Source organism: Chlorocebus sabaeus, chromosome 25 (genome assembly GCF_047675955.1).
Source record: "Chlorocebus sabaeus isolate Y175 chromosome 25, mChlSab1.0.hap1, whole genome shotgun sequence".
Lineage (NCBI taxonomy): Eukaryota > Metazoa > Chordata > Mammalia > Primates > Cercopithecidae > Chlorocebus > Chlorocebus sabaeus.
In genome coordinates, this window is record NC_132928.1 from 25,794,233 (window position 1) to 25,820,670 (window position 26,438).

The 26,438-nt window shown below is 47.5% G+C and overlaps 1 protein-coding gene across 8 annotated transcripts in view; it reads right to left on the reverse strand.

Annotated features, from left to right (window-relative positions):
• ATP2B4 (ATPase plasma membrane Ca2+ transporting 4) overlaps positions 1–26,438 on the reverse strand; it is a 113,945-nt gene that overhangs the window by 52,688 nt on the left and 34,819 nt on the right. For 5 of the 8 annotated variants that reach the window (XM_007988875.3, XM_007988876.3, XM_007988869.3 and 2 more), the window contains exon 2: positions 3,985–4,645. In XM_007988875.3, coding sequence (XP_007987066.2) covers positions 3,985–4,177 — 193 coding nt within the window. In that variant the 5' untranslated portion in view covers positions 4,178–4,645. Of the gene's footprint in view, positions 1–3,984; positions 4,646–5,172; positions 5,317–6,246; positions 6,337–6,464; positions 6,590–26,438 lie in introns of all 8 variants that reach the window. The other 3 variants (XM_007988870.3, XM_007988871.3, XM_007988872.3) reach the window with 3 other exon arrangements.

The window sequence follows — 26,438 nt, forward strand, 5'->3', positions numbered from 1 at the left end:
GTGAGCGTTACCCTTGCCTGGGTAGATACTCCTATGTCTTAGCTGTTCTATATCTCCTTTTCTTTCTTTTTTTTTTCTTACTTTTCTTTTTATCTCTTTATTCCTGTCACACACTAGGAGGTCACTGTTGGTATTGAGGACTAAAAATTACTAATGGAAAGGTTGTTTTCCAATACCCTGTCTCCCCAGTTCCAGAGCAAGCCCTATGGTAACTCCTACATTAATACAAACTGATGAGGCAGAAGAACTGCTTCAGTCTAGGAGTTTGAGACCAGCCTGGGCAACATAGCAAGACCCCCATCTCTTATAAAGAAAAAAAAAAAAGGCCAGATGCGGTGGCTCATGCCTATAATCCCAGCACTTTGGGAGGCTGAGGTGAGTGGATCACCTGAGGTCAGGAGTTCGAGACCAGCCTGGCCAACATGGTGAAACCCCATCTCTACTAAAAATACAAAAAACTAGCCGGGAGTAGTGGCATGCACTTGTAATCCCAGCTACTTGGGAGTCTGAAGCAGGAGAATCGTTTGAACCTGGGAGGCGGAGGTTGCAGTGAGTGAGCCAAGATTGCGCCACTGCACTCCAGCTTGGGCAACAAGAGCAAAACTCCTTCTCAAAAAAAAAAAAAAAAAAAAGGAAAGAAAAGAAAGAAAGAAAAACACCAGGATGCATATTTGTGATCTAAGGAAGCAGTACAAGGCAGTAGACAACTGTGCCAGTGGTAGGAGTCCTAGGCTATAGCATCGCCAGGGGCTGTAATGAGGGAAACACTTGCCATTGGAAGGGGCTGAAACCAGGACTGGGAAAGGATCCAAGAGCATTCGCTATGTCTGTAACATTTGATATTCAATGTTGACAGAAAGTAGAATATATGTTGGCCTTTGGGAATGGAAGCTCTCTGGGAATCAGAAAGTAAACAGTGGCAGCTCTGGGAAGGGATCTGGAAAATTGGAGGAAAGCCGGAATCCTGTTGTCAGGAGCTCTCTAGGTTCCAGCTTCTTTGGACTCCTGAGTGCCTGTTTGTGAGAGAGACAGCTGACCAAAGGGATCAAAAACAGCATAGGAAGGGAAAAAGAAAGATCCTGTTTAAATTCTGACGGGTGTTTGTAAAGTATTGCATGATCTCAGTGAAGATATAATTAAGAACAGACCCTCAGCAGTCAATACGGCTGTAAAAGTGACCAAATAAAGAAATCCAGCTGGCAAGAAGGAGACAGAGCCCAAAGGGCTATGATTAAGGGCTACCATTAGAAGGCAGAGACTGAGCCACATGAAAGCAATTAGATATTGCCACCTTACCCAGGCGTTTTTTTTTTTTTTTTGTGATTAAGAAGTGAGCAAATGAAATGGACGGTGGTTGCAGTTACACATACAGTAACCTCTCCAGATATGACAAAACATTGCACTCCATGTTTTGGCACCCATATTCTGGCAAGTATCTACAGACACATGGACTCTGTTTTAATCTGAGAAAACTTATCTATTGAACACCTAATTATAAGTATGAGCACTGCACATATATTATTTAATCTCAGTAACTCTATGGGCTAGGTGTTATCAACTCTATTTTCAAAGAAGAAACAGATTCAGGGAGGATGAGTAAACTATGGAGGGCTACTTAGCTAGTAAATGGTGGAACTAGTGTTTGAACTCAAAGCCTGTGAGATAGGAAACCAAATTCTAGAAGTAAAGAAAATAGGTAGGGAAGCTTCCTTAGGTTGTAAAGAAAATAAGACATAAACTAGGTATAGATATCTATGTAAAAATTTCTCTCTTTTTTCATCCTAAAGAGTCTAGGCTCCAAGTAACTAACTTATAATACAGCACTGGCAAAGGATAACAGCTTCTTAGAACTGGTGAGAAATATGCTGTGGCCTCTGAGGAAGATTCAGAAATAGGAGACCACATGAGGCTGAAAGCCCCTAATGGAAAAGATCTTTGCTCCATCTCACACTACTCAACCATGAACTGCCAGGCGTACAGGGCCAAATAAGTATCTGCTACAGAGATGCTAAAACCAGGCAAAAGTGAAAAAGCAAGTTTCCTTTTGTTCTTTCTACATTTTGATGAGGCAAAATTTCATCACACCATGGCACACTGGGCAACTGGGCTGGGCCAGGAAAGCCCGAAGCTGGATTTTTCATTATCTTTGAACTTTTTTATATTTTTTAAGAAGAGATTAAGACCGGGCGCAGTGGCTCATACCTGTAATCCCAGCACTTTGGGAAGCTGAGGTGAGCGGATCACCTGAGGTCAGGAGTTTGAGACCAGCCTGCCCAAGATGGTGAAACTCTATCTCTACTAAAAAGACAAAATTAGCCAGGTGTGGTGGCACATGCCTATAATCCCAGCTACTCGGGAGGCTGAGGCAGGATAATTGCTTGAATCCAGGAGGCGGAGGTTGCAGTGAGCCAGGAATGAACCATTGCACTCCAGCCTGCCTGGGCAACAAGAGTGAGACTCCATCTAAAAAAAAAAACCCAAAAAACCAAAAAAAACAAACAAACAACAACAACAAAAAGATTAAGAAGAACTACAGTAAAAGTGTATCCAGCAGAGTTGAAAAAATCACTTATAATTCCCTGACACAAAACAGTGAGTAATCCAAAGATATGATGGGTACAATTATATACCTTGTGATTTAGCATTCCATTTCCTTCTTTTTCCTTTTTATTTAAAATAAATAGAGGCTGGGCGTGGTGGCTTATGCCTGTAAGCCTCCTCATCCCAAAACTTTGGGAGGCCAAGGCAGGCAGATCACCTGAGGTCAGGAGTTTGAGACCAGGCTGACCAACATGGTGAAATCCCATCTCTACTAAAATACAAAAAATTAGCTGGGCATGGTGGTGCACACCTGTAGTCCCAGCTGCCTGGGAGGCTGAGGCATGAGAATTGCTTGAATCTGGGAGGCAGAGGTTGCAGTTAGCTGGGATCATGCCACTGCACTCCAGCCTGGGTGACATAGCAAGACTCTTGTCTCCAAAAAAAAAAAGAGATGGGGTGTCATTGTGTTGCCCAGGCTAGTCTGGAACTCCTGGGCTCCAGTGATCCTCCCACCTCAGCCTGCCAAAATGCTGGGATTACAGATGTGAGCCACCCACCCTGCTTGGCCTATCATCCCATTTCTAACGGTATATAATAGAGAAGTTCTCAACTGGGCAGCTGGACTTACTCACTTTTCTGTACCCTTCCTTCCTCCATTCATTAAACTGTAAGATCAGTATAGGGAAGAATTAAAGTATTTTATAATCAGACATATAGAAGAAGGGACTTGATTATTTACTGACAACAACATTTATATCATAAACATTTTAAAACTAAATGGACACTGATACAGAAAAAGGAGAAAAGAGGCGTCAGGAGCAATGGCTCACTACGCCTGTAATCCCAACACTTTGGGAGGCCAAGGTGGGAGGATCATTTGAGCCCAGGAGTTTGAGATGAGTCTAGGCAAGATACTGAGACCTCATTTCTACAAAAAAATCAAACAAGCTAGCTGGGTGTGGTGGCACACGCCTGTGGTCCCAGCTACCCAGGAGGCTGAGGTAGCAGGATGGCTTCAGCCCAGGAGGTTGAGGCTGCAGTGAGCCATGATCACGCCACTGCACTACAGCCTGGGTAAAAGAGCAAGACCCTGTTTCACACACACACACACACACACACACACACACACACACACACACACAAGAAAGAAAGAAAAGAAAAGAAAAAGAAAGAAACAAAAGAAGAAGAAAGAGAAAGGAAGAAAAGAAAAAGGAGAAAAGAATACTCTTCAGAGAATAGCAGTTTCTAAACATCATCTCTGTGAAAGATACAGCTCTTCGTGGCCTCACCTCCTTTCAGTGCTTCAGAAGCCATACCTTTCCCACCTGACAAAAATATACCAGTTGGGCCTCCAGAAATGTGCCTTCTCTAGAAGCTGGGAAAAGAATATTTTGAAACACTAGCCACCTTCCTCCAACTCCCCACCCCTGATATGGCCTTTACCTTCCACAGGGGAGGTTTTCAGTCTACTGCAGAGATTCTGTACACCTCCATAGTGGACGTTAATCTGGGTCAGAGCATCCCTCGAACGCAGCTCCATGAGCTTCCTCAGTTCCATTACTGTGCAGCCAAAGTCCCCTTCACGGCTCTCGGCCATCGAGTTGGCAGGCAAGACACGGTCTGATGGGTTCGTCATTTTGCCTGTTGTTACCAAGCCCCTCAACCAGAGAAGATGTAGTGTTTCCCTTCAACTGACCAGTGTCTCCTGTCTTCCTGTCTCAACTTCTTCCTACTTCTTGTTTCTCTGGGGGCCCAGTGAGGGAACAGATCGAATGTATCTTGTACAATAAGCTCCCGAGTAGCTGTCCGAAGTCTAGATCCTTTCTTCTGTATGAAATCTGGCAGCGAGAGGAGGAAGAGGATGGGGGAACTGAGTGGAAGGTGGACTCCGTGTCACGTTGATTGGTGTCCCCAGGTGGTGATGATAGTGGTTGTCCAGGGTAGGTAGGTTCCTAGCTTAGACCAACTTGCCCAGATGAAAGTGTAAACAGGATGTGCATGTTACCATGGCAGCAACCTTAGCAACAACCAGCAACTGTAGTGGTAGAGAGGCGTCAGGAGGAGGAAGAGGAGAGCTTCCTGGATACTGATGACAACTGGATCTCTGGAATAAAGGTTCAAAGATAGACAAAAAGAAACCATTAGAGCAGCCATGAGTATCCAGCATCTGCAAGGGCAAGAGGTACCCAGTCTAAGCACAAGGATTTAAGTGACAGTTGAGGTCTGAGCTAAACTGATAGCTGAGGCCTGAGCTTAGGGAGCTGACTCAGGAGAGGCCCGTTCCTCCCTGGGAGGCCCCAGCAGACTGCAAACCCCAATGTAGAGGAGTAATTTCAATATACCCCAGTCTTTACATCTCACCTCTCCCAACCAAGCAACATAAAACCCACAGCTTCAGAAACTTGGAAATAAATGGTTACAACCTCTAATGGCTCTAATGTTTTCCCTGTCTATTTGAGGGACCTGTGACAGGATACTTTAGTCTGACATTATCTATAAAAGATGAGAAGAGGTCAGAAAAAGGAGTTCAGATCTAAGTAATCTGAATGGTTGCCTGTCAGTCAGCCTACCTCTCCCACACCCCACACTCCTCCACTCCCAACACACACATTTACACACAAGGAAGACAACCTGATAGAAGATGTCAAAATCCTCCAAAGCCCCTTAGAGTACTCAGCTTCCAGGTGTATGGAAATTCTGTAGACTGTTGCAGGTGTCAACCTGGCAGGCACCAAGTTTTGGTCTTGAGGCTAAGCTCCACCCTACTCCAAGAGGCTTTTGGGGAGAAGAGGGGAGTAAAATGCTTTGTCAGTTGGTGATACAGGGTGAACTTTTTTTTTTTTTTTTTTTTTTAGTAAGGGGGACAGAAGGACCTCTGAGGAGGAAAGATAGGGAGTTTGAAGCCTGAGCATTAAAGTTTCTCTGGAATGGGAGCGATAAGACACCTCTCAATTCAGATAGAGGATAGGGCCACAGCAAGGTCAGCAGGGAAGACAAGCTAGCCTGTGAGTGAGCACCAGAGTCTCACATCATCTCAATAAGGGCACCAGAGAGAGGCCAGCATTTCTCCCCTCAGAAAGATGCATTACCTCTCATGCATGCTAACTAGGGGGTGTGGTGGAGCTATGTGTAGGTGAGGATCCAGAGGGCTGAAGGTGGGAAGAGAACTTATCCTGAGGCCCCTTCTCAGTTTTAAAGTGGGGCCGCTGTGTGTCATGCCACTGACAGGTGTCACTGCCACACATCAGCCTTTCAAATGTGAAGGGGCTCTTAGCACAGCACCAGAACATGGGACCCCAGCCCCGGTTACACAGTCCCCACTGATGACTTCAGTTACCAGGGGGTGGCAAGGAGCTCTGGCCAACCTCTCTGTAATAAATAGATGCCACCCTTACTTCTAGAAGGTGAACAAAGAAGCACAAGAACTATCAGATAAGGGATTTGATTCTTTTATCAGTGATCTCCTCCAAAGTCACATGTAGCCAAAGTCTTTGCCAATTCCTGACAATCTTCTTCCCAGAAGCTTCCACAGGGATGCAGGTTGATTTATACTCCTCCCTCTCCCAATTTGCCCCTTGCCTCCTCTTCCTCCCATAGATTTTTAGCACTACTCTGACTTACAAAGAGTTAAGAAAGCAGGGTTCTATTTGTTTTAAAATATCATAACCCCTTCTTATCTGGGAAATAAGAAGATCCACAAAGAACCTGAGGCAATCTGTCAAACTCCCTTCATTCAGACTGGTGTAGGAACAGGCAGGACCACAGAGTTTTCACCCCAGTTCAGCTTCTCCAAGCCTGGAAGAAATGGGAAGAGCTCTAGCAGCAAGAAACCCATCTTGACCCTCAAGTAGAACTCCTTCACCTTTCAAGAGGATGTTGGGAACAATGCTTATAGTGTTGAACCAGGAATTAGAGGATTTTACCTTTTCTGTCTTCACCCACTACAATGTTTGCTCCATGAAGATAGGGATGTTACTTAGCCTTTTCAGGACTCGGTTCCTTCCACCTTTAGTTGGGTAGAGAATGGGCCCTGTCTTTTCGCACCACCCTAAGAAAGTGATAAAGGAATAGAATTATAGAAATAGTCCTTGGAAATCTTAGATGAAAGCTGTCCAGTGTGCAGAATAGGACACTTAAGTGATGGGAGAAAGCCTAATCTGATCTTAATGAACTTTTGTTATCAAGCCCTTTAAGTAGAAGAAAAACAAGCTCCATGTGCCCTTCCATCTTTCCTTGCCAGGGAACACTCCACTGCACAAAAAGAATGGAATATTCCAGGGCAGCTTCATTAACAAAAACCATTAGCTAGGTTATAACCATTAGCAGTAACCACCAGCATATAGGTTCTTGAGTCTCCTGAGAATTAGAAAAGACAGTCTGAGTCAGAATTCCTTCCTTTTTTTTTTCTGAGAAAGAGTCTCGCTCTGTCACCCAGGCTGGAATGCAGAGGCACGATCTTGGCTCACTGCAACTTCCGCCTCCCAGGTTCAAGTGATTCTCCTGCCCCAGCTTCCTGAGTAATTGGGATTACAGGCACCCACTACCATGCCCAGCTCATTTTTTGTGCTTTCGTTTGTTTTTGAGATGGAGTCTCGCTCTGTTGCCAGGATGGAGCGCAGTGGCGTGATCTCAGTTCATTGCAACCTCCACCTCCTGGGTTCAAGTGATTCTCCTGCCTCAGCCTCCCAAGTAGCTGGGACTACAGTTGCATGCCACCATGCCCAGCTAATTTTTGTATTTTAGTAGAGATAGCGTTTCACCATGTTGGCCAGGATGGTCTTGATCTCTTGACCTTGTGATCCACCTGCCTCAGCCTCCTAAAGTGCTGGGATTACAGGGGTGAGCCACTGCGCCCAGCCAATTTTTTGTATTTTTAGTAGAGATGGGGATTCACTCTGTTGGCCAGGCGGGTCTGGAATTCCTGACCTCAAGTGATCTTCTTACCTCAGCCTCCCAAAGTGCTAGAATTACAGACATGAGCTACCATACCTGGCAGAATTCCTTCCTTACTTTGAACCTCTTTTCAGAGTACCAAAGAGGAGAGATTCTTCCACTTCCATAGGCAACCGATGGAAAAGGTTATGTAAGATTAGAACACATGGGGCTGAAGAACACATGTGGAAAAGAATGAAAAGGTTTGTTTGCCTCAGGCTGATCTAGAGAAACACACAGTAGGTCAAGCACTAAGCTGCTAGCACAAAGTCCAAAGGGCAGTGCAGAGTTGGAGCCCGAGGTTTAAGGTGGGATCTCTATAATATTAGGAAGAATATCATGATGTCCGCACTTCTGAGTTTTGAGCTCTCTGGAGTATGAGCTCTCTGCAGCTGCTGAGCTTGCCTGGCCCCTAATCTGCCAAAGAATAATCTGAAGGTGCTCACACCATCTCAGCATCAAATGCGCTGCTCAGACACCTGGAAGGTACTACCTCTTGTCAGGTAAGGGTTAGTCATTCGGCTTGGGGCGTTCTGAGTAAGGTATGTGCTCCCTCCTCTTTTCTAGTATTTTGCAAGCCTAAGAGATGATAGGATAGAAGAGCGAACTCTCTCATCTCTTCCTCCTAGGGCAAGAAATTACAATGCTTTATATGATCATTAAGACAACATTTTACTTTTTTCCTCCTAAAGTCCTGGAACATCTGTTCTATAATTTGTAGATGACATGTGAAAGCATTGGTCATATCAATTCTAGCTAGGACAGCTGTGACCCTCGCCTTACAAATGAAGATACAAAGGTCCAGGGAGATAAAAAAGTGGTTTGGTCTTAACAAGTCAGTGGTCTTGACTGCCTGGTGCTCTTTTTGTTACACTTTACTCCTTTTCTTGAGCCTAAACCTCCTCATTTTCTGGCAAACTTCTAAGAGGCCCTCTAAAAGGCAGGCATCTGCCAGGTGCAGTGGCTCCTGCCTGTAATCCCAGCACTTTGGAAGGCTGAGGCGGGAGAATCACTTGAACTCAGGAGTTTGAGACCAGCCTAGGTAACATGGTGAAACCCTGTCTCTACAAAAAATACAAAGAGTAGCTGGGCATGATGGTGCACGCCTGTGGTCTTAGCAAGTTGGGAGGCTGAAGCGGGAGGGTCATTTGAGCCCAGGAGGTGGAAGCTGCAGTGTGCAGTGAGCTGTATTCATATCACTTAATTTCAGCCTGGGCAAACCGAGTGGGACCCTGACTTCCAAAAAAAAAAAAAAAAAAAAGCCTCCAGAAATGAGGAGCTGCCAGAGACAAGAACCTTCTATTCTAAGTCACCAAACTGTAAACACTAATCAGACACACTTTCCTCCAATTTTGTCCAAGGAATCTTTTACTCTTAACTTTCCCAGGGTGCTAAAGAAGAAATATATCCCCAAACTATGAGGAAAAAGAATGACCCCTCGTATAGGTTATAGAGTGGGTATATTTGAAAATATGAAAGGAACTCACCCCGAGTCTCCCCGCTACTAAATGCTCCTATTGAATGTGATATGATGCATAAAAATGGGAGAAAGGAAACAGGAGGGGCCAGGGGCTAGGGCTTCAGGCTGCTGCAGCACTGCAGATAGACATGCCTGGAATAACAAGAGGCTCTGGTCCACTCTGGCCTCTGGGCTACAGGCTGGGTCTGTTCAGAGGAGCAGACACTTCCCTGCCCTGCGCTACTCTGTCCTCCCCAATGGGCTGAAAGCCTCTGCTCAGGAGCAAGCTGGTAGCACTTGGAGACACTCTGGCAGGGGTGCCAGCATCACTGCCAGGCATGACTTGAGGGGTGAGGAAGGGCAGACCTCTGGAGAGGGGAAGCAGCCTGGTCCCACTTTAGAATGCACCCAACTACAATATAAAACCTGCTTCAGGGCCGGGCGCGGTGGCTCATGCCTATAATCTCAGCACTTTGGCAGGCCGAGGCAGTTGGATCAACTGAGATCAGGAGTTTGAGACTAGCCTGGCCAACAAGGCAAAACCCTGTCTCTACTAAAAACAGAAAAAATCAGCTGGGCATGGTGGTGAACGCCTATAATCCCAACTACTGGGATTCCCAACTATTGGGAGGCTGAGACAGGAGAATTGCTTGAACCTGGGAGGCGGAGGTTACAGTGAGCCGAGATTGTGCCACTGCATTCCAGCCTGGGCGACAGCGAGACTCTGCTTCAGAAAACACACACACACACACACACACACACACACACACACACACACACACACACGCTTTAGGAGCCCCTCAGAAAATCCGTAGTCTTTTTTTCTGACTTAGAATCAGTCTCTCTCATTCCAAGTGAGGCTCTACTTCTCCCTATACTCAGGAACAGGGATGTGGGATTGGAGAGGTTGGAAGGGAGGGAAAAAAGATTTGTTGAGCACCTTCCATGTGCTAGGGGCCATCCTAGGGACTTGATATGAAAATGAGAAATTAGATATATACCCCTATGTATTAGGTAGTGCTTGGTATAGTGGCTGGTCCACACACTGTAGCTATTATCAGTCTTACATATACTGTTCCACTGAATTCTCACCAACAACCCTATAAGAAGGACCTCTCATCTTATAGCAGGGAAATATAGATTCAGAGAGCCAGGATTTGTGCCCTAATCTGAATCCAAAGCCACCTTGCCTCAAGTACGAGAACGATGATATAAAAAAATGGAAACCAAGCTATGAATTTACTTCCTAAACCTTGAAAAGAAGGCTCATATAAACCCATCTGTCCCTTGTTCTGACTCCTAAAAGGCTCTGAAATAGGTCAGGGAAATATCTACCTCTTGTGAACTTTCTGGGAAGGCATAGAGATAGACCCAAAGCTTTTTGGGAGCAGATACCCTCTGCTCCCCTTTTTCCTCCCCTCACCCCACCCCCACCCCAAGCCAGAAAGCACTGGGCTCTAGATTGCTGTGAGTCCAAGCATATCCAATTCCCGCCTGGAGAGCCCAGCGGTGGGGATGAGGGCTTCCTCCACTCAGTCATCTCATGCCCTTGGCCTTGCTCCCCATGGTGATCTGGGAGAAGCACAGAGGGAGATCCTGCTCTGCGTTCTCTGTCTTTTTTCCAGCAGGGCTGTTTCCTGTGTACCACCTGGGAGGGTTTAAGCTCTACTCCTCTCTGGCACTCTGACACTTCCAAAAGGACTGTGTCCTATCAAGAAAGCTGGCAAGAACCTGACCATGGTAGGCTGCCTAGCCTAAAACATCCCTGGCTAGCCCTTCTCTCCAGAGGTGTGAGTCTCTGGTAAAGGCTGTTCTGCCCGCCTCCTCATCACAGGCTCCTTATTTCCATGACCCAGATTCTAGTTCATCCTGGCCACTTCCCATCCCTCAGGTCTGACAGCCATCCTCATCACAATCCCGGGTTCTTCCTTCCCTCCCCAAGTCTGCCCTGCCCTAATTGCTCCTTAAATGCCAACTGGTTTGCAGAAGCAGACCAGAGCACATGCCCTCCTTCAGCCTACTGAAGCCCTTTGGAGGCATGGGAACAAGGTCAGAGGCAGCATGTGTTGGCTAAAGTTCAGGTGGTGGGTGGCACCACTTGTCATCATCATCCAACAGCCACATCCAACCCAGGAAGCCAGGTGAGGGCGGGTGCACTAAGCCAGGCCTCTGGCCTCACCATGGGATAGTATACCATGGCCTGGTCAGGGAATCTGATGCTAATTTTTAGCTAGCCCCTAGAACTTAGCCTCCTGGGGGTGGGGTACTCCCATCCTGAAGTTCTGGGTTCTGGTTCATGTCTCCTTTGCTCTTCCCTCTCCCTCCTCTAGCCCTTCCAGGTTGCTGATCTCTGCTTCCAGTCATCTCAGGACAGCCCCCTTTCCCAGAGACCCAAGGAAAGCCCACATGCTTTTAGTCTTTGAGAAAACAGACTTGAGAGGATGTCATTCGCAGGTTCAGTTCTTTCCTTCTGAAGATAGAACACCACTTCCTGGTTAGGAGGTAGTATCCATGGACCTCCCTCACTTACTTTCCCCTCTCCAAGTCTGCTACTCTGACAGCACCTTCTTCAATTCCACCACAAAAACGTAGTGCTAGAGTCAAAGCATCTATCTGGAGAAAAAGTGTCACTCCTAGCCCCTGGGTCTCAGGAATCCAGAATTCATCCCTCCTCCCCAGAACCACCTGGTACTTTTTGGTCAAACTACATCTATGCATGCTGTGGACCCAGTCATCTAGTCCTGGCTACATCTTCCAAAGAAATTCTCGTCCAGGGCCTGGAGGGGGCATGTGCAAGGATGTTCACTGGAGCATTATCTATGGCGATCTGAGATCCAAAAAATAAAAACACTTCTCAGTCTTGGAGTGGCTGTGTTGTCTAGGATATGCTGTGTAGTGACAATGGTGGCAAAACTTACCAGTTCTGGCCAGATGCCTTCAGAAGGCAGGGAGAAGTTAGGATCCATAGATAGCAAAAGCTTTCTCCAAACAGCGATACCAAGAATGGACCCAAGGTTGACAGCCTGATCCTGATCACCTGGTCTGCTAAGATCCAACCCATGTCACAGGCTCTAAGAACCACCAAGATGAAGACAGAAGGCTCCAGGGCATGGGCAGGGAAACAGTGTGGTGGGAGGAAGCAGGAATGTGCCTGGGAGGGTACTGCTGTCCCCCTGACCCCTGTCCACTGGCTCCATCTTGAAATGGCATCAATATTATCAAGAAGAGGCCAGGCACAGTGGCTCATGCCTGTAATCCCAGCACTTTGGGAGGCCGAGGTGGGCAGATCACCTGAGGTCAGGAGTTTGAGACCAGCATAGCCAACATGGCGAAACCCCGTCTCTACTAAAAATACAAAAATTCCATCCTGGCTAACATGGTGAAACCCCATCTCTACTAAAAATACAAAAGATTAGCCAGGTGTGGTGGCACATGCCTGTAGTCCCAGCTACTCAGGAGGCTGAGGCAACAGAGTTGCTTGAATCCGGGAGGTGGAGACTGCAGTGAGCCAAGACCGCACCATTGCACTCCAGCCTGGGAGACAGAGTGAGACCCCATCTCAAAAAAAAAAAAAAAAGGAAAAAAAACCCAGCCAGGTGTGGTGTTACATGCCTGTGATCCCAGCTGCACGGAAGACTGAGGAAGGAGAATCGCTTGAACCTGGGAGGCAGGGGTTGCAGCGAGCTGAGATCGCACCACTGCACTCCAGTCTGGGTAACAGAGTGAAACTCCATCTCAAAAAAAAATTTATCAAGACGAAGAAGGGCAGTCCCTCAGGCCCAGAGCCTTGGAAAAGCCAACCTCTTTCAAATTGTGTGAGTCACACTGGCCTGGGTCACCTCTGTGTCCTCCAATGACTCAGAGGGTGTATGGGGTGGAGGTAGGGGTGTTCACAGCAAGCTAGAGCTCAAAAAAATGTAGAGGATGAAACAGCAGCACTCACCATTTCCTTCAGTTGTTTAAGGAGGACAAGAGCCACCTTCAGGTGGAAGTGACAACGCCATCTGGAAGGTCTGTTGTTTAACAAAAGGGGTACTGGCAGCCTCTCCTGAACCTGTTCACTCAGGATGAGAGTTAGCAAGGATAACTGCTTCTCACTCCTCAGAGCTGCGGCAGGAAGCTTCTAGGCCACAGACAGGATGCAGCCCTCCGGCAGCAGCATTCACGTATTTCGTATATGCATTCCCTTGGACTACATAGACTGTCTGTCTTGGGGCTGCTGTGGCTTTCCATATTCTGGTTTCAAGGGAACAAAGGGGCTTTTTAGCAGCTGGATCGGGATCCTAGGTTATTTTTAGAAATGAATTTCAGCAGAATCATGTTATGCTCATGGAGAGGGGTCATCTCCCTGGGCTACTGGGTCAGGACCTGGTTGTTCCCAGGCTTCAGGTTCTGGTGGAGCCCTCCGGACAAGGGGGAAGAAGCTGCCTGGCCACAGACTGAGGAGGCCACATCTCATCCACCAAAAGGGAGCACCAGGGGCAGCTGCTCTGTCCCCAGGCATTCAGCAGAAGAGGACGCAAAACAACATTCCTGTGGCCCAGACACTAGTCAGCATGTCCCATACTGGTCATCAGGCCTGGCTGCTCCCATTCCCTTTCTCTACTCTGACAGTCTCACCTGTACAGAGTACAGAGAACCTCCCATCCCCACTTTACCTATCCCAGCCTTCTCTGGGCCGGTTTCCTGGAAGTCACAGGCAAATGAGCAAGGGCTCCATGCTGAAAAGACAGTGCTTATTAAAAAAGGGGGCCAGGAATGATCCCTAATAACCTGCCACCCCTCTGCGCCTGTTTTACTCTTCCTTGTTCACACATTGCACAGACAGGATCCATTCAGTCAGCCTCGGGCTTTGGAAAGCGGACTGATCATGCTTTCTTGCACTTGAGTAATGCTTTTGAGCCGTGGTTCTCAAACCCAGAGTGAGCACAAGGATCTCCTGGAGAACTGGGGCAAACCTGTTGGCCCCCTCCCTGCCAACTCCTGAGTTTCTGGTGCAGAAGAACAGAGATGAGACCGGGAAGATGCATTCCTAACAAGTTCCTTAACAGGGTGAGCGGTTGCTTCTGGTCTGGGGACCACACTTAGAAAATGCTGTGAGGTTCCAAAGCATTTCCATGAACCCCTTCAGCTCCAGGCTGACATGGGAAGGCACCGGAAGGTCTTGCCATGTATCTCCTTTGCTCTTCCCTCTCCCTCTGCTAGTCCTTCCGGGTTGCTAATCTCTGCTTCCATTCATCTCCAGACAGCCCCCTTTCCCAGATAGAGCCCCAAAAAAGCCCACTTTTTTTAAGCCTTTGAGAAAACAGACTTGAAAGGATGTCACTCAACAGGCTACAACAGAAGCCAAAGTCTATTTGAAAAGTAAAACAAGCCACCTCGTGAGGTTCAGAGGGACACCCAGGCCCCTTTCAGGTTCCGGTGGAGCAAATGCCCTCCCAGCCCTGTCTTCTATCTCCACAGGAGATGAGCTATGCTGGGGCCCATACACAGGTGAGGGGAAAACGAAGACAAAAGACACCTGCTGCTCACTTTGGCTCCCAAAACATTACTGCCCCAGTCGCCTCTGGAACCCAGGCTGCCTTTCCCCTGCCCATGGTTCCACAAGAAGCGCCAGACCCACCGCCTCCATAACACCTCTCAAGGAGTACCTGCCTGCTGCTCCGAGGCCAGGGCGGTCAGCAGCAGCTGCTGGTTTCCAGGCCAGTTGACAGGCTGTTATAAACAGTCGCTTTAGGTTGCTATGGCAAAGCGAGTGTGCAGCCCAGCGACGGCAAAGCTATTTATGTGCCTGTAATGGCAGAGTGGTCTGTTTTTTATTATTTTACTTTTAAAGTTTTCCTTTCCCAACCCCCTAAATCAGCTTAAAAAAAAACAAAAAAAAAAAAACAAAAAAAAACAGAGCCACCACAACTTTCTCAGGAACAAAAAGAGGATAGCCAGAAAATAGAGCCTATGACTTGAGCCAGGAAGGGGAAGATGGAAGCAAGGAGTATGGGAGAGCTCCTTTCCAAAAGGGAATGTGCGGCCTCCGGCCACAGGCCTCTAATCACTTAGGAACAAAAGCCCTGCCTCTGGCTCAGCTCCTCAAGGAGAAATGCCAAACCCCAGGGTCTTCTCATCTCACTGCACTGAAATTACCGAGAAGAGACAAAGCCACTTGGTCTTCTTGCTCTAACAGCAGCACTCCTCCATTCCCCCAGCCCCCACCAGCTGCTAGTATCAAGGGAGGAAGATGCGGAGGATTCACCAGGGGTGGTGGGAGGAGAGCTTCGAAGCCCCCACCCCTCTGTGAGTGGCAGCGCCCCCCAGGCAAGGAGCCTGCTCACTCTAGCTGGAGGGTTGCAGGGAACCACCTCTAAAGGTGCCTCTGAGGAGACACATGTTTCCTCCACTTCTACAGAGAACTTTCATCCAATCCTTTCTCCTTAGCTTTGGGGTGAAGGGCTACTTCTGCACATAAAGACTCAAGATTTTAGTCAAGGTGGTGAGGACCCTTAGCACCACGGAGTCGGAGTCAGCATGCGAGGTTCAGATGCTGATGGATGAGTAACAATGCGGCTGATTCCTTCCTAGACACGTATGTCTCAGGCACCAGAGACATGGGAAAGGGTTTTGGCCGAGGGGTGTTAAGGAGTGATCAGAGGTCAGTCTGCATCTATTGGATGGAAGCACTATGGCCCTTTGCCTTGACTCCCTCAACCAAAACTAAAATAGCAAGGAAGAAAAGAAATAAGGGCCACAGATGGTTCAAGATGGGCAGGAGAGGCAGGCATGGTGGCTCATGCCTATAACCCCAGCTCTTTGGGAGGCTGAGGAGGGAGGATTGCTTGAACTCAGGAGTTTGAGTTCAGCCTTGGCAACATAGCGAGACCTATTTTTTTAAATCTAAACAAAATAAAGAAAAAAAATGAAGGTCAAGAAAGTGGGAGTGACAAGTCCATGTGGTAATTAATCACAGGCATGCACACACTCACACACAACTGAGCTGAAAGCGTGAACTGACTAATAAATATGCTATAGGTCGTCAATCACTAAACAGCATGTGAGTAAGAGAAAGAGTCACCTTTCAGAAACAGCTAGTTGGAATATAAAGATGCTGCAGGAATTTATCAACCCCTTTTCCCCCACCTTATTCCAGCTTCTTTTGGATGGGTATACACTTATTAGGAGATTAAAAACCTCTTACTGCTGACAGACATATTAACCAGATAAAAATAAAGTTAGGACAGTGTTAAAAAGAACAAATAGAAGAGACTGTTCCATTTCCTCCCATCTCATAAGATAACTGAATGTCTCCCAGATGCCACCATAGCTCAGAAAGGATATAGATGAGAACACTCCCCACGGGGAGGAGAGAGGGCAGGAGAAGGGGGAAGACACTGATGCTCCCATCAGGGGAGCATCCTTCTGGTGCCCCAGGAGAGGTCAAAGTCCTAACTGACAGCCCTGGTTAGCTCATAAGCTCTTGTTGGAGAAATCAGAACTTGGGATAAAAATCAGTCTTGGCAGCACCTTGAGGTCAAAAGAGCAGAGCAGGCACTATTTCTAAACCTGTCAAACCAACTATCATCAGCATCCTAGTTCCTATAGGGTAGGAAGAGAGAAGGGAGAGGTGAGGAAAGGGTCCAGAGATAAAAAAGGTATAGTCCTGGACTGTTGGGTATAGGCTGATGGAAAGGCACTAACCATGAATTAAGGTTCCAGATAAGCTGTGCTTCTCTTCCTAAGCTTAAGAGTATGAACTTGGCTGGGCACGGTGGCTCACACCTGTAATCTCAGCACTGTGGGAGGCCAAGGCGGGTAGATCACCTGAGGTCAGGAGTTAGAGACTAGCCTGGCCAACATGGCAAAACCCCGTCTCTACCAAAAATACAAAAATTAGCCAGGTGTGGTGGCACATGCCTGTATTCCCAGCTACCTGGGAGGCTGAGGCAGGAGAATCACTTGAATCAGGGAGATGGAGGTTGCAGTGAGCTGAGATTGTGCCACTGCACTCCAGCCTGGGTGACAGAGTGAGACTCAATTTCAAAAAAAAAAAAAATTAAAAAATAAGAAAGAGTATGAACTCAAGCAGAGTGGCCATTACTTGGGAAGACATAAAAAGACAAAGAGAGATGCAGACATGTTTCAGTGTCTCAAGGTAGAGTGAGCTTCCAAAACTCATGGACTAGAAAGAACATCTATTCAAAGGGCTCACATCCACAGTGATGGACACAGGGATCATTGTTGAAAGAGACAAAGGGCAGGCAAATAGGTGACTCAGCCCCAGCTGGTCATTGTTGATGGAAGTCTCTCAGGGGAGAGAAAGTGGAGAGTATTGTGTATTTTTCTTACAAGTGAGCAGAAAGGTTGTGTCATCACCTCTTTATCCCAACCTCAGCTCCAGAGCCTGGCCTAACCTGTGCAGTTAATGAATGAGCCACCTCTCTCTGTTCCATCCAGCGTGCTTCCGTTTCCAAGGGAAGGGAAAGCATGAAAGTCCCAGAAAGGGGCCGGGCATGGTGACTCACGCCTGTAAGCCCAGCGCTTTGGGAGGCTGAGGCAGGCAGATCACCTGAGGTCAGGAGTTCGAGACCAGCCTGACCAACATGGAGAAACCCCGTCTGTACAAAATATAAAAAAATTGGCCGGGTGCAGTGGCTCACGCCTGGAATCCCAGCACTCTGGGAGGCAGAGGCAGGCAGATCACGAGGTCAGGAGATCAAGACCACCCTGACTAACACGGTGAAACCCCGTCTCTACTAAAAATACAAAAAATTAGCCGTGTGTGGTGGCTACACCACACACTAGTGGCTCACGCCTGTAGTCCCAGCTACTCGGGAGGCTGAGGCAGGAGAATGGCATGAACCCAGGAGGCGGAGCTTGCCGTGAGCCGAAATTGCACCACTGCACTCCAGCCTGGGCAACAGAGTGAGACTCCGTCTCAAAAAAGAAAAAGAAAAAAAAAATTAGCTGGCGTGGTAGCACGTGCCTGTAATCCCAGATACTCTGGAGGCTGAGGCAGGAGAATCGCTTGAACCCGGGAGGCAGAGGTTGTGGTGAGCTGAGATTGCGCCATTGCCCTCCAGCCTGGGCAACAAGAGCGAGATTCCATCTCAAAAAAGACAAACAAACAAACAACAACAACAGAAAGTCCTGGAAAGGGATCCAGTCTCCACAGACAATCAGCAAGACCCAGGCACCATTCCTTCAGTACTTGCTCCATCTCCCCGCATTCTTTGTACCTTAAAATTGGCAGACTGAGTGAATGGTTGAGGGCACATCTCCCTTGATCTCCAGGATACAGTCAGAGAGGTTCTGGTCCAGATAGAAGGGGGATGAGCCATCACTGAAGGAATCCATCTAATCTCCAGGGAGAGGCAAAGGTGAACACAACCCAGCTGATTCTAAACTCCCATATACACTGCTTTAAATACCACTTCAACCTCCAAGGCAAAGTCTTGGTGGGATGGTGGTGGGAGGTTTGTAGGAAGTAACAGAATAAGATATTTTCTGGATTATTTCACTTCTAAAGCCTTGAGCTACCAAGATCATAAGAAGAATACCTAGCACCAAACTATTTCCACGTCCCCATTTTTCTCTATACCTCATTCCCAAACTTCTAACTTTATTATCCCGTACTTATGTGTATCCCTTCCCCTACCTCCTCCTCCCCAATCTATCTGTCTATTTCAGTCTCTCAGTCTCTCTCATTCTCTTTTTCCACATCTCCAGGGACAGCCTAATTGGATGGAATTTAACTCTCCTTGCCTGGATAATTTCTGAAACCAATCAGTCCTGTCCCGTTCCACAGTGGTTCACATAGTGGAAGGAGCAGGAATGTGCTGAGAAGCAAGTCAGGTACTTGTGGGGCTGTCACAGCCAGCACCAACCCAGGGCCCATCTGTGTCACTGGGGTCACGGATGATGGGTCAAACGCATGTGGGACCAGATTCCATGAGCCAATCTGCATTCTCCCCAATCCATCTGGAGCTTGCTTGTCTAAGTCAAACATTTATGCAGGAACTAACTACACTGGAGGTAGAGATAAACAGCTAACATTGAAGACTCTAGGTAGGGGAGGGGGAGGGATAGGAGAATATTCCCATGGATTAAATATAAAAGTCAGTTATAGTAACTACAGCCTTCTAAAAAATGAAAAAACAAAACAAACCACCAAAGTCAGGATGTAGTATGCTCAGCCAAGCTCCCAATCTAGCATAAATAGAGGAATGGCTTGTTGAAGGAAGTGGCCATGAGACTAGATAGATTGAAAAGGCACCTGGGGCTACAGTCCGACCTCGGCTCCTTTCAGGGTTCCCAAGGAAGCTGACAACTCAAGAACTGAACACAATAAGCTAGTCCTACCCAACTACAAGCTGCAAGATGGCTCCACTGTTCCACCTCCGTTCCACTCTGAGCCTACAGAGCGTGGTGGGGAATAGACATATGGACGCTAAAATCCAACCCCTGGTGACAGGCTGCTTTCTTCTCTCTTTCCCCATCACTACACAAGGATTCACAGAGGAGGAGTAGCATCACGCATCCTAGCCAAGCAGAGTGAAACTTTCGTAGGCATCTCATGCTATTTGCCTAACATTTGCTTCTGCAGAGGATTGCCAGAGCAAGCTTCCCCCCAGTTCCTCCAGTCTAACACGCCCTGGCCAGCTGTTCCAAATTAGCAGATCTTCAACACCAGAGAAGGATCTTTTTTAGTATGGGGGGAGGGGTCGCTTTCCTCCCTTTAGGGTTCCTGTCACTGGGCCCTCTCTCTGTAAGCAGCCAGATCCTCAGAGAAGCTGAGGACACGCCAGCCAGCTCTCTTCCCTCCCTCCTCCAATGGCCAGCCCAAGAAAGAGAGCGCGCCTTCATGCGGGGGAAGTCCCACGGCAGTGAGGCTATGGAAACTTTGCCGTCTAAGGCTGTGGAATTCTTCCACTGGGCTCCTGCAGTTAATCATTGCAGCTCCCTGGATTCCCAACTTTGGGCTTTAAAAGGTAGCACCCGAGCAAGAAGGACAAACATATCGAGGAGAAGAAAGAAAAAAAAAAAAGTTGGTGTAAGCGAAAAGATAACTACCTCCAACGCTTGTCTACTGAGTAACTGAGTAATTGTGAGAAGCGGAAAGAAGAAAAGAGCACAGGAAAAATAAGTATAGACCACACTCCAGAACATCACTCCAGATTCCCAGTGAAAGCTGCCCAGATCCACTCTCTAGAACCTACACAGAACATTGCTCCTTTGCTAATGTACTTGTAGAAGGATTACCTAGGGTTGCTTTGTTTGAAACTTTCTCCTCTCAGCAGATCACCGGCTTCTGTCCCCCTTTGGAAAAAAGTGCTAGAGGCCAGGCACGGTGACTCACGCCTGTAATCCCAGCATTGTGGGAGGCTGAGGTGGGCAGATCGCTTGAATCCAGGAGTTCGAGACCAGCCGGAGCAACATGGTGAAACCCCATTTCTACAAAATATACAAAAATTAGCCAGGCATGCTGGTGCACACCTACAGTCCCAGCTACTCTGAAGGCTGAGGTGGGAGGATCTCCTGAACTCTGGAGGCAGAGGTTGCAGTGAGTGGAGATGGCACCACTGCACTCCAGCCTGGATGACAAAGTGAGACCCTATCTTAAAACAAAACAAAAACAAAAAGGTGCTAGAGAGCTCACAGTTGTGAGTACACAGCTCTCAAATATCAACTTCCAAGATGCTCAAGGTGGCTTCTTAGGCCAGGTTGTCATGGTTTCCAAGACCACAAACAGAAGTTTGGTTCAAAAGAAGGGCAGGAAGGGAACTGCCTTTTTCTCCCTAAGGGAATAGTTTCTAGAGCCAAGATGAAAGGGGGATATGGCAAAAGGAAGAGAAGTTTCCATAACAGGGCAAAGAAAATGGACAGTCTTGAGAGTTCAATTTTTCCTGGTGAGCATAGGGAGAGAGGCCTCATTTGTAGGATTATAAGGCCCTATTCAGAGGGTGAGATAAGCCTAGGAGGTTAATAGGAAGAGGAGTCAGCTTTCAACTATATTAAATGTCCACCCAACCAAACCTAGGAGGCAGGAAGAACAGAGGCCAAAATTAAGCTGCTTTGGGAAGGTGAAGGCCCTCCAAAGACTCTGAATTTTGCCCGCAAGAGGGCAGATGAGATAATTATCCCCAGAATATGATGTGTGGAGGTGCTGTTTCCAGAATTGAGGCCTGCCTTGCTGTCCACCCCCTGCAGGTCCCCTGGTCAGGACTCTTTCAACTCTCATTTCAAAGGAGCCAGAGGAGGAGAACATTGTAAGAAACCAAAATGCTACCATTCCTCCCAGCAGGAGCTGTCAGCTGAGTGCGGCCACCTGGCCCAGGAATTCCCATTCAGACTCATGGGCGGCTCTCTGCGGCTTATGAGAATCCCCTTGGATGCTTCCTCCTGAGCTGGTGCCAGCTTGGAAAGGAGACAGAATTGTTCACCGCTCTGCTATACCCAGAAGCAGCAACTGTGGCACCACTGTAGGTTAATTACCACGTATGCTCCACCACCTTCTCAAAGCAGACAGGGGCCAGGGTGGGCTGACCACAAGCTAGGAGGCAGGTCAGACCTGTCACAATTTTATCACCAGTAACAATACTAGCCAATAAGTTCCTGGTCTTTTCAGGGAGCAGGTCCCCTACTTTTCCCACCAACTACGTCAAACAAGAATCCCATAATCATAGCAACGTAGATGGAAAAGTCTAAACAAATCCCCTCATTTTACATTTAAGCACATACGAGTCAAATATTGTGCTGAGCACTGGATAAAAAGGCTACACAATCTTTTTTTTGTTTGTTTGTTTTTTTTAGATGGAGTCTAGCTCTGTCGCCAGGTTGGAGTGCACTGCTGTGATCTTGGCTCACTGCAACCTCCGCCTGCCAGGTTCAAGTGATTCTCCTGCCTCAGCCTCCTGAGTACCTGGGACTACAGGCATGCACCACTATGCCTGGCTAATTTTTTTATTTTTAGTAGAGACAGGGTTTCACCATATTGGCCAGGCTGGTCTCAAACTCCTGACCTCATGATCCGCCTGCCTCGGCCTCCCAAAGTGTTGGGATTACAGGTGTGAGCCACCGAGCCAGGCCAAGGCTACATAATCTTGATGGGAAAGCAGGACAGGGGAAGAGACACCTGAGGCAAGGAAGTCTGTATTGGGTGTCAAAGGAAGGGCAGAAACATCTCCCATGCCTGCTTGCCTGTGCCTACCCCAAACCTCTAGGTTTTCCCCTGCCGCCAGCTTGTGGTCATCAAGTTGCTGCAGGAGAGAGCTCATCACAGCGTGGGCCTCCCCTTCAGCCTGAGCAGAAGGGGACCTTCTCTTTCCAGAGCTGCTATATACAGTCAGGTAGCATGTGCCCTGAACATGGGCACCAGGTAAGGAGGTGGTTTGGGAGATGAAATCCACCCTAAGTTTTGCCAGATGGGCCTTGCACCTGTGGGCTATATTCACCTTTCTAAAATCTTTAAAAGTAACTTAAGGACTAGCAGGTGCAGTTAACCATCAACCTGGCATTCCCTTGGGTCACCAAATCCTGAAAAATATCTCAGGAAGAAAATCAGAAGTGAATGCAGTTTGACCTGGGGATGCACCAGAGGCAGGGCTGAAGATGCCAAAGCAGGCAGCCCTGTGGGGTCTCTGCACCCGGGCCAGGCTCCTGCCCCTCACAGCTCACAGGATCTCCCATAACAGTCCTTCCCAAGTAGCACCAGTGCCTCTCAGCCAACCCTCCTCCAAATCCATTCTCCCTGAGCCTTCGTTTCCTCATCTAAAAAAATGGGGATCAAAAAGTCATCTACCCCATACCAAAGCTGAAAGGATTATTACTTTTTTCATGTGCAATAGCCCTTGCCCTTGGATGAAGATCAAGTATCTTAAGAAACCATTGAACAGTGAGGCACACTGCCTCTGCCCCTCTGTAAGCCTCCCCGTGCCTCTGGCCACCGTGTTCCTACACTTTCCAGTCCTGGGTCTGGACCCTTGGCTCTGTGTACTAGGAGGGCATTGGTACTCCCCATTCACAGACTTCTCCAGAATCTCTAATTTTTGAAGCTGTATCTGTGGAATCTATCTGTCTGAGGTTCCTTTTTAAGTGGTGTCAGCAAGACTGAGTAAAAAGACAGAAAAAGTTCATGACAGTAAAAGAACTCTGTGTTAAGAACTCACATTTGGGTAATGCTTCACAGTTTTCAAAGCACTCTGACATTTGATCTTTGCGACAATCTTTTCAGCTAGACAGGACTGACAATATCGTTCTTTGACAGATTTTATAACATATGGTCTTAAAGGTGAAGTGACTCATTCAATTAAGGCCATGCAACCACAGGAAGAGCACAGAAGCAGCTAAGGTTTACTCCATACTATAAGGTCCTAAAAGAAAGTGGAGAGAAGAGGCTGGGCATGGTGGCTCATGCCTGTAATCCCAGAGATTCAGGAGGCTGAGGCAAGAGGATCACTTGAGGACAGGAGTTTGAGACCAGCCTGGGCAATACAATGAGACACCATCTCTACAAAAAATAAAAAAGTAGCTGGGAGTGGTAGCATGTGCCTGTAGTCCCCACTACTTAGGAGGCTGAGGAGGGAGGATTGCTTGAGCCCAGGAGTTTGAAGCTGCAGTAAGCTATGATCATACCACTGCACTCTAGCATGGTGACAGAACAAGACCTGGCTTAAAAAGAGAGAGAGAGAGAGAGAGAGAGAGAGAGAGAGAGAGAGAGAGAGAGAGAGAGCGAGCAGCCTGTATAAAATAGTGGGATAATTCTAGGCCCAACCCAGGTCATTGGAACTGGGGATTCGTGTCCTGATGAGCTCAGAGGATTAATACAGGTTCTCCTACTTCCTCTCAGAGGTAACAGTGAGACATGCTGAATGTATGTGTGATGTCTGTGTGTGTCATTCTTCTTGGCCATGGACACCTTGAGGGTACAGTTTGTGGTCTAGATGGAGGCTGTACACTTCCTGGTGTGGTGCTGAGGTACAAAAGGGAGGAGAACAAAAAAGGGTGGAGGGAGATTAGAGAAAGAAAGGAAGAGGGCTTTTTCCCTTAGGGAATTCCCAGTCCGCACAATTCTAAATAGACAGGACACACCCATATTAAGAAGGCCTATGATTATAGTACAGCACATCCAGAAATATTGAAGTGCATTGGGACCAGGAAGGACAAAGACCGACAAGGGGAATAAATGCAAAAAACAAAAGCAAACACAAACCCGAAAAATATAAACGGGAAACAAAATGTTGCTCTAAAGTCCTTAGACCCTTTAAAGGCCTTCAGTATGGAAAGGAGGGAATCTTTAGGGTCAACAATAGGGTCTTTCCCTAGGAAGGCAAGCAAAGGCAAGATCGTGGCCCCAGATAATCACTTCTCTCTAGCTAGCACTTCTGGGTTCAGATGATGTCATGCGCATTAAGTATTTGTCGAGAAAAGAGACCTCTGGAAGGGTAAAACCTCAGGACGGAGTTTATAAACAGCACACTCAACTCCACCTGCCTTCCACCATCTGGGAGAGTGACCCTCCTCAGTTTCCTGCTACAAAGAAAGAGTAGGCTATTCTCTTCATATTACTGCAAATGATGATATACGCAAAAAATGTGATTAAAAAAAGGAGGGCCTCCATGGGCAGATGAATGGACAAACAAGTGTGGCACATTCATACAACGCAATTATTATTCAAGGAAGGACGTTCTGACACATGCTGCCACACGGATGAACCTTGAAAACATTACGTTGAGTGAAATAAGCCAGTTGCACACACACAAATAAACAGGGTATAATTCTACTCATATGAAGTATGTAGGATAGGCAAATTCATAGAGACAGGAAGTAGAGTGGAGGTTCCCAGGGGCTGGATGGAGTGAAGAATGGGCATTATTGTTTAATGGGTACAGAGTTTCAGTTTGGGATGAAGGAGAAGTTCTAGACATGGATGATGGTGATGGGAACCCTACACTGGGAATGTAGTTAGTACCACTGAATGGTCTACTTAAAAATGATTAAGATAAGCTGGGTGCGGTGGCTCATGCCTGTAATCCCAACACTTTGGGAGGCTGAGGCGGGTGGATCACGAGGTCAGGAGTTCAAGACCAGCCTGGCCAATATGGTGAAACCCTGTCTCTACTAAAAATACAAAAATTAGGCTGGGCGTGTTGGCTCACGCCTGTAATCCCAGCACTTTGGGAGGCTGAGGCGGGCAGATCACGAGGTCAGGAGATCGAGACCATCCTGGCTAACACGGTGAAACCTTGTCTCTACTAATAATAGAAAAAGAAATTAGCCGGGCATGGTGGCAGGCGCCTGTAGCCCCAGCTACTCGGGAGGCTGAGGCAGGAGAATGGCATGAACCCGGGAGGCAGAGCTTGCAGTGAGCCGAGATTATGCCACTGCACTCCAGCCTGGGCGACAGAGCGAGACTCCATCTCAAAAAAAAAAAAAAAAAAATTAGCTGGGCATGGTGGAGTGTGACTGTAGTCCTAGCTGCTCGGGAGGCTGAGGCAGGAGAATCCCTTGAACGTGGGAGGTAGAGGTTGCAGTGAGCCAAGATCATGCCACTGCACTTTAGCCTGGGCGACTGAGTGAGACTCTCTCAACAACAACAACAACAAAATGGTTAAGATGGCAAATTTTATGTTCTGTATATTTTATCACAGTAAAAAATACATAAATACATAAATAAATAAATAAATAAATAAATAAAAATAGGAGAAGAAAGAAGAGCAGATGGAAGACTCATGCTGGTATAGACAAGTGAGAAGGGTGGAGAAGGGAAGAGCAGAGCTAAGTTCCAGACGTGGGACCAGCAGCTGCTGTCAGCGGGGCTCAGACCCATTGTGGTAATGGAGGTGCAGGCCAGTGGGGCACAGGTCAGTCACCACAGACATGCCCAGGGCTGGGAGCCCACACAGAGCCTGGCACAACATCAAAGAACTCAAGGGACCTGGCAAAGCTGAGTGACAAAGCAAAGGGGCGGAGAAACAGACTGGGCTTTCTGAATACCATGCAGTGTGTTTGTGTGTGATGGGGGATGACGGTGGGAGTGCACCGAGGGTGGTGGGCATAGGATAGACAAATCACCTTTTCAGAGAGCAGGAGAGAGGCATCTGTGTTCATCCTCTCCTCTTCCAAAGTCACCCTATCATCAGCTCAGGGAACACAGGCACCTGGTTAGAGCAGGTGCAGCTAAGGCTTTCCTGACCCAAGACAGGGAAGTAAGTCTCCAGGCTTTTTGGTCACTCTGTATTAGTATCTCATCTGATCCTCTCAACGACCTTGGGAAATGGGTCATATCACCTTCTACAGAGGAGAAAACTGGCTACATAATTTGTCTAGGCTCACACAGTAAGAAGACAAGCCAGAATCCAAACCCAACTTTGGCAGAAGCCACACTTTTTTCATAATATTGCCTTTGAGTTGCTTTCCAGACATGAGAGCTCTCCTTCTCAGTGATCATTCATCTCTTAAAGTATGGTACAGTGATTAAGAGCATAAGCTCTGTGGAGAGACGGCCCAAATCCCAGAT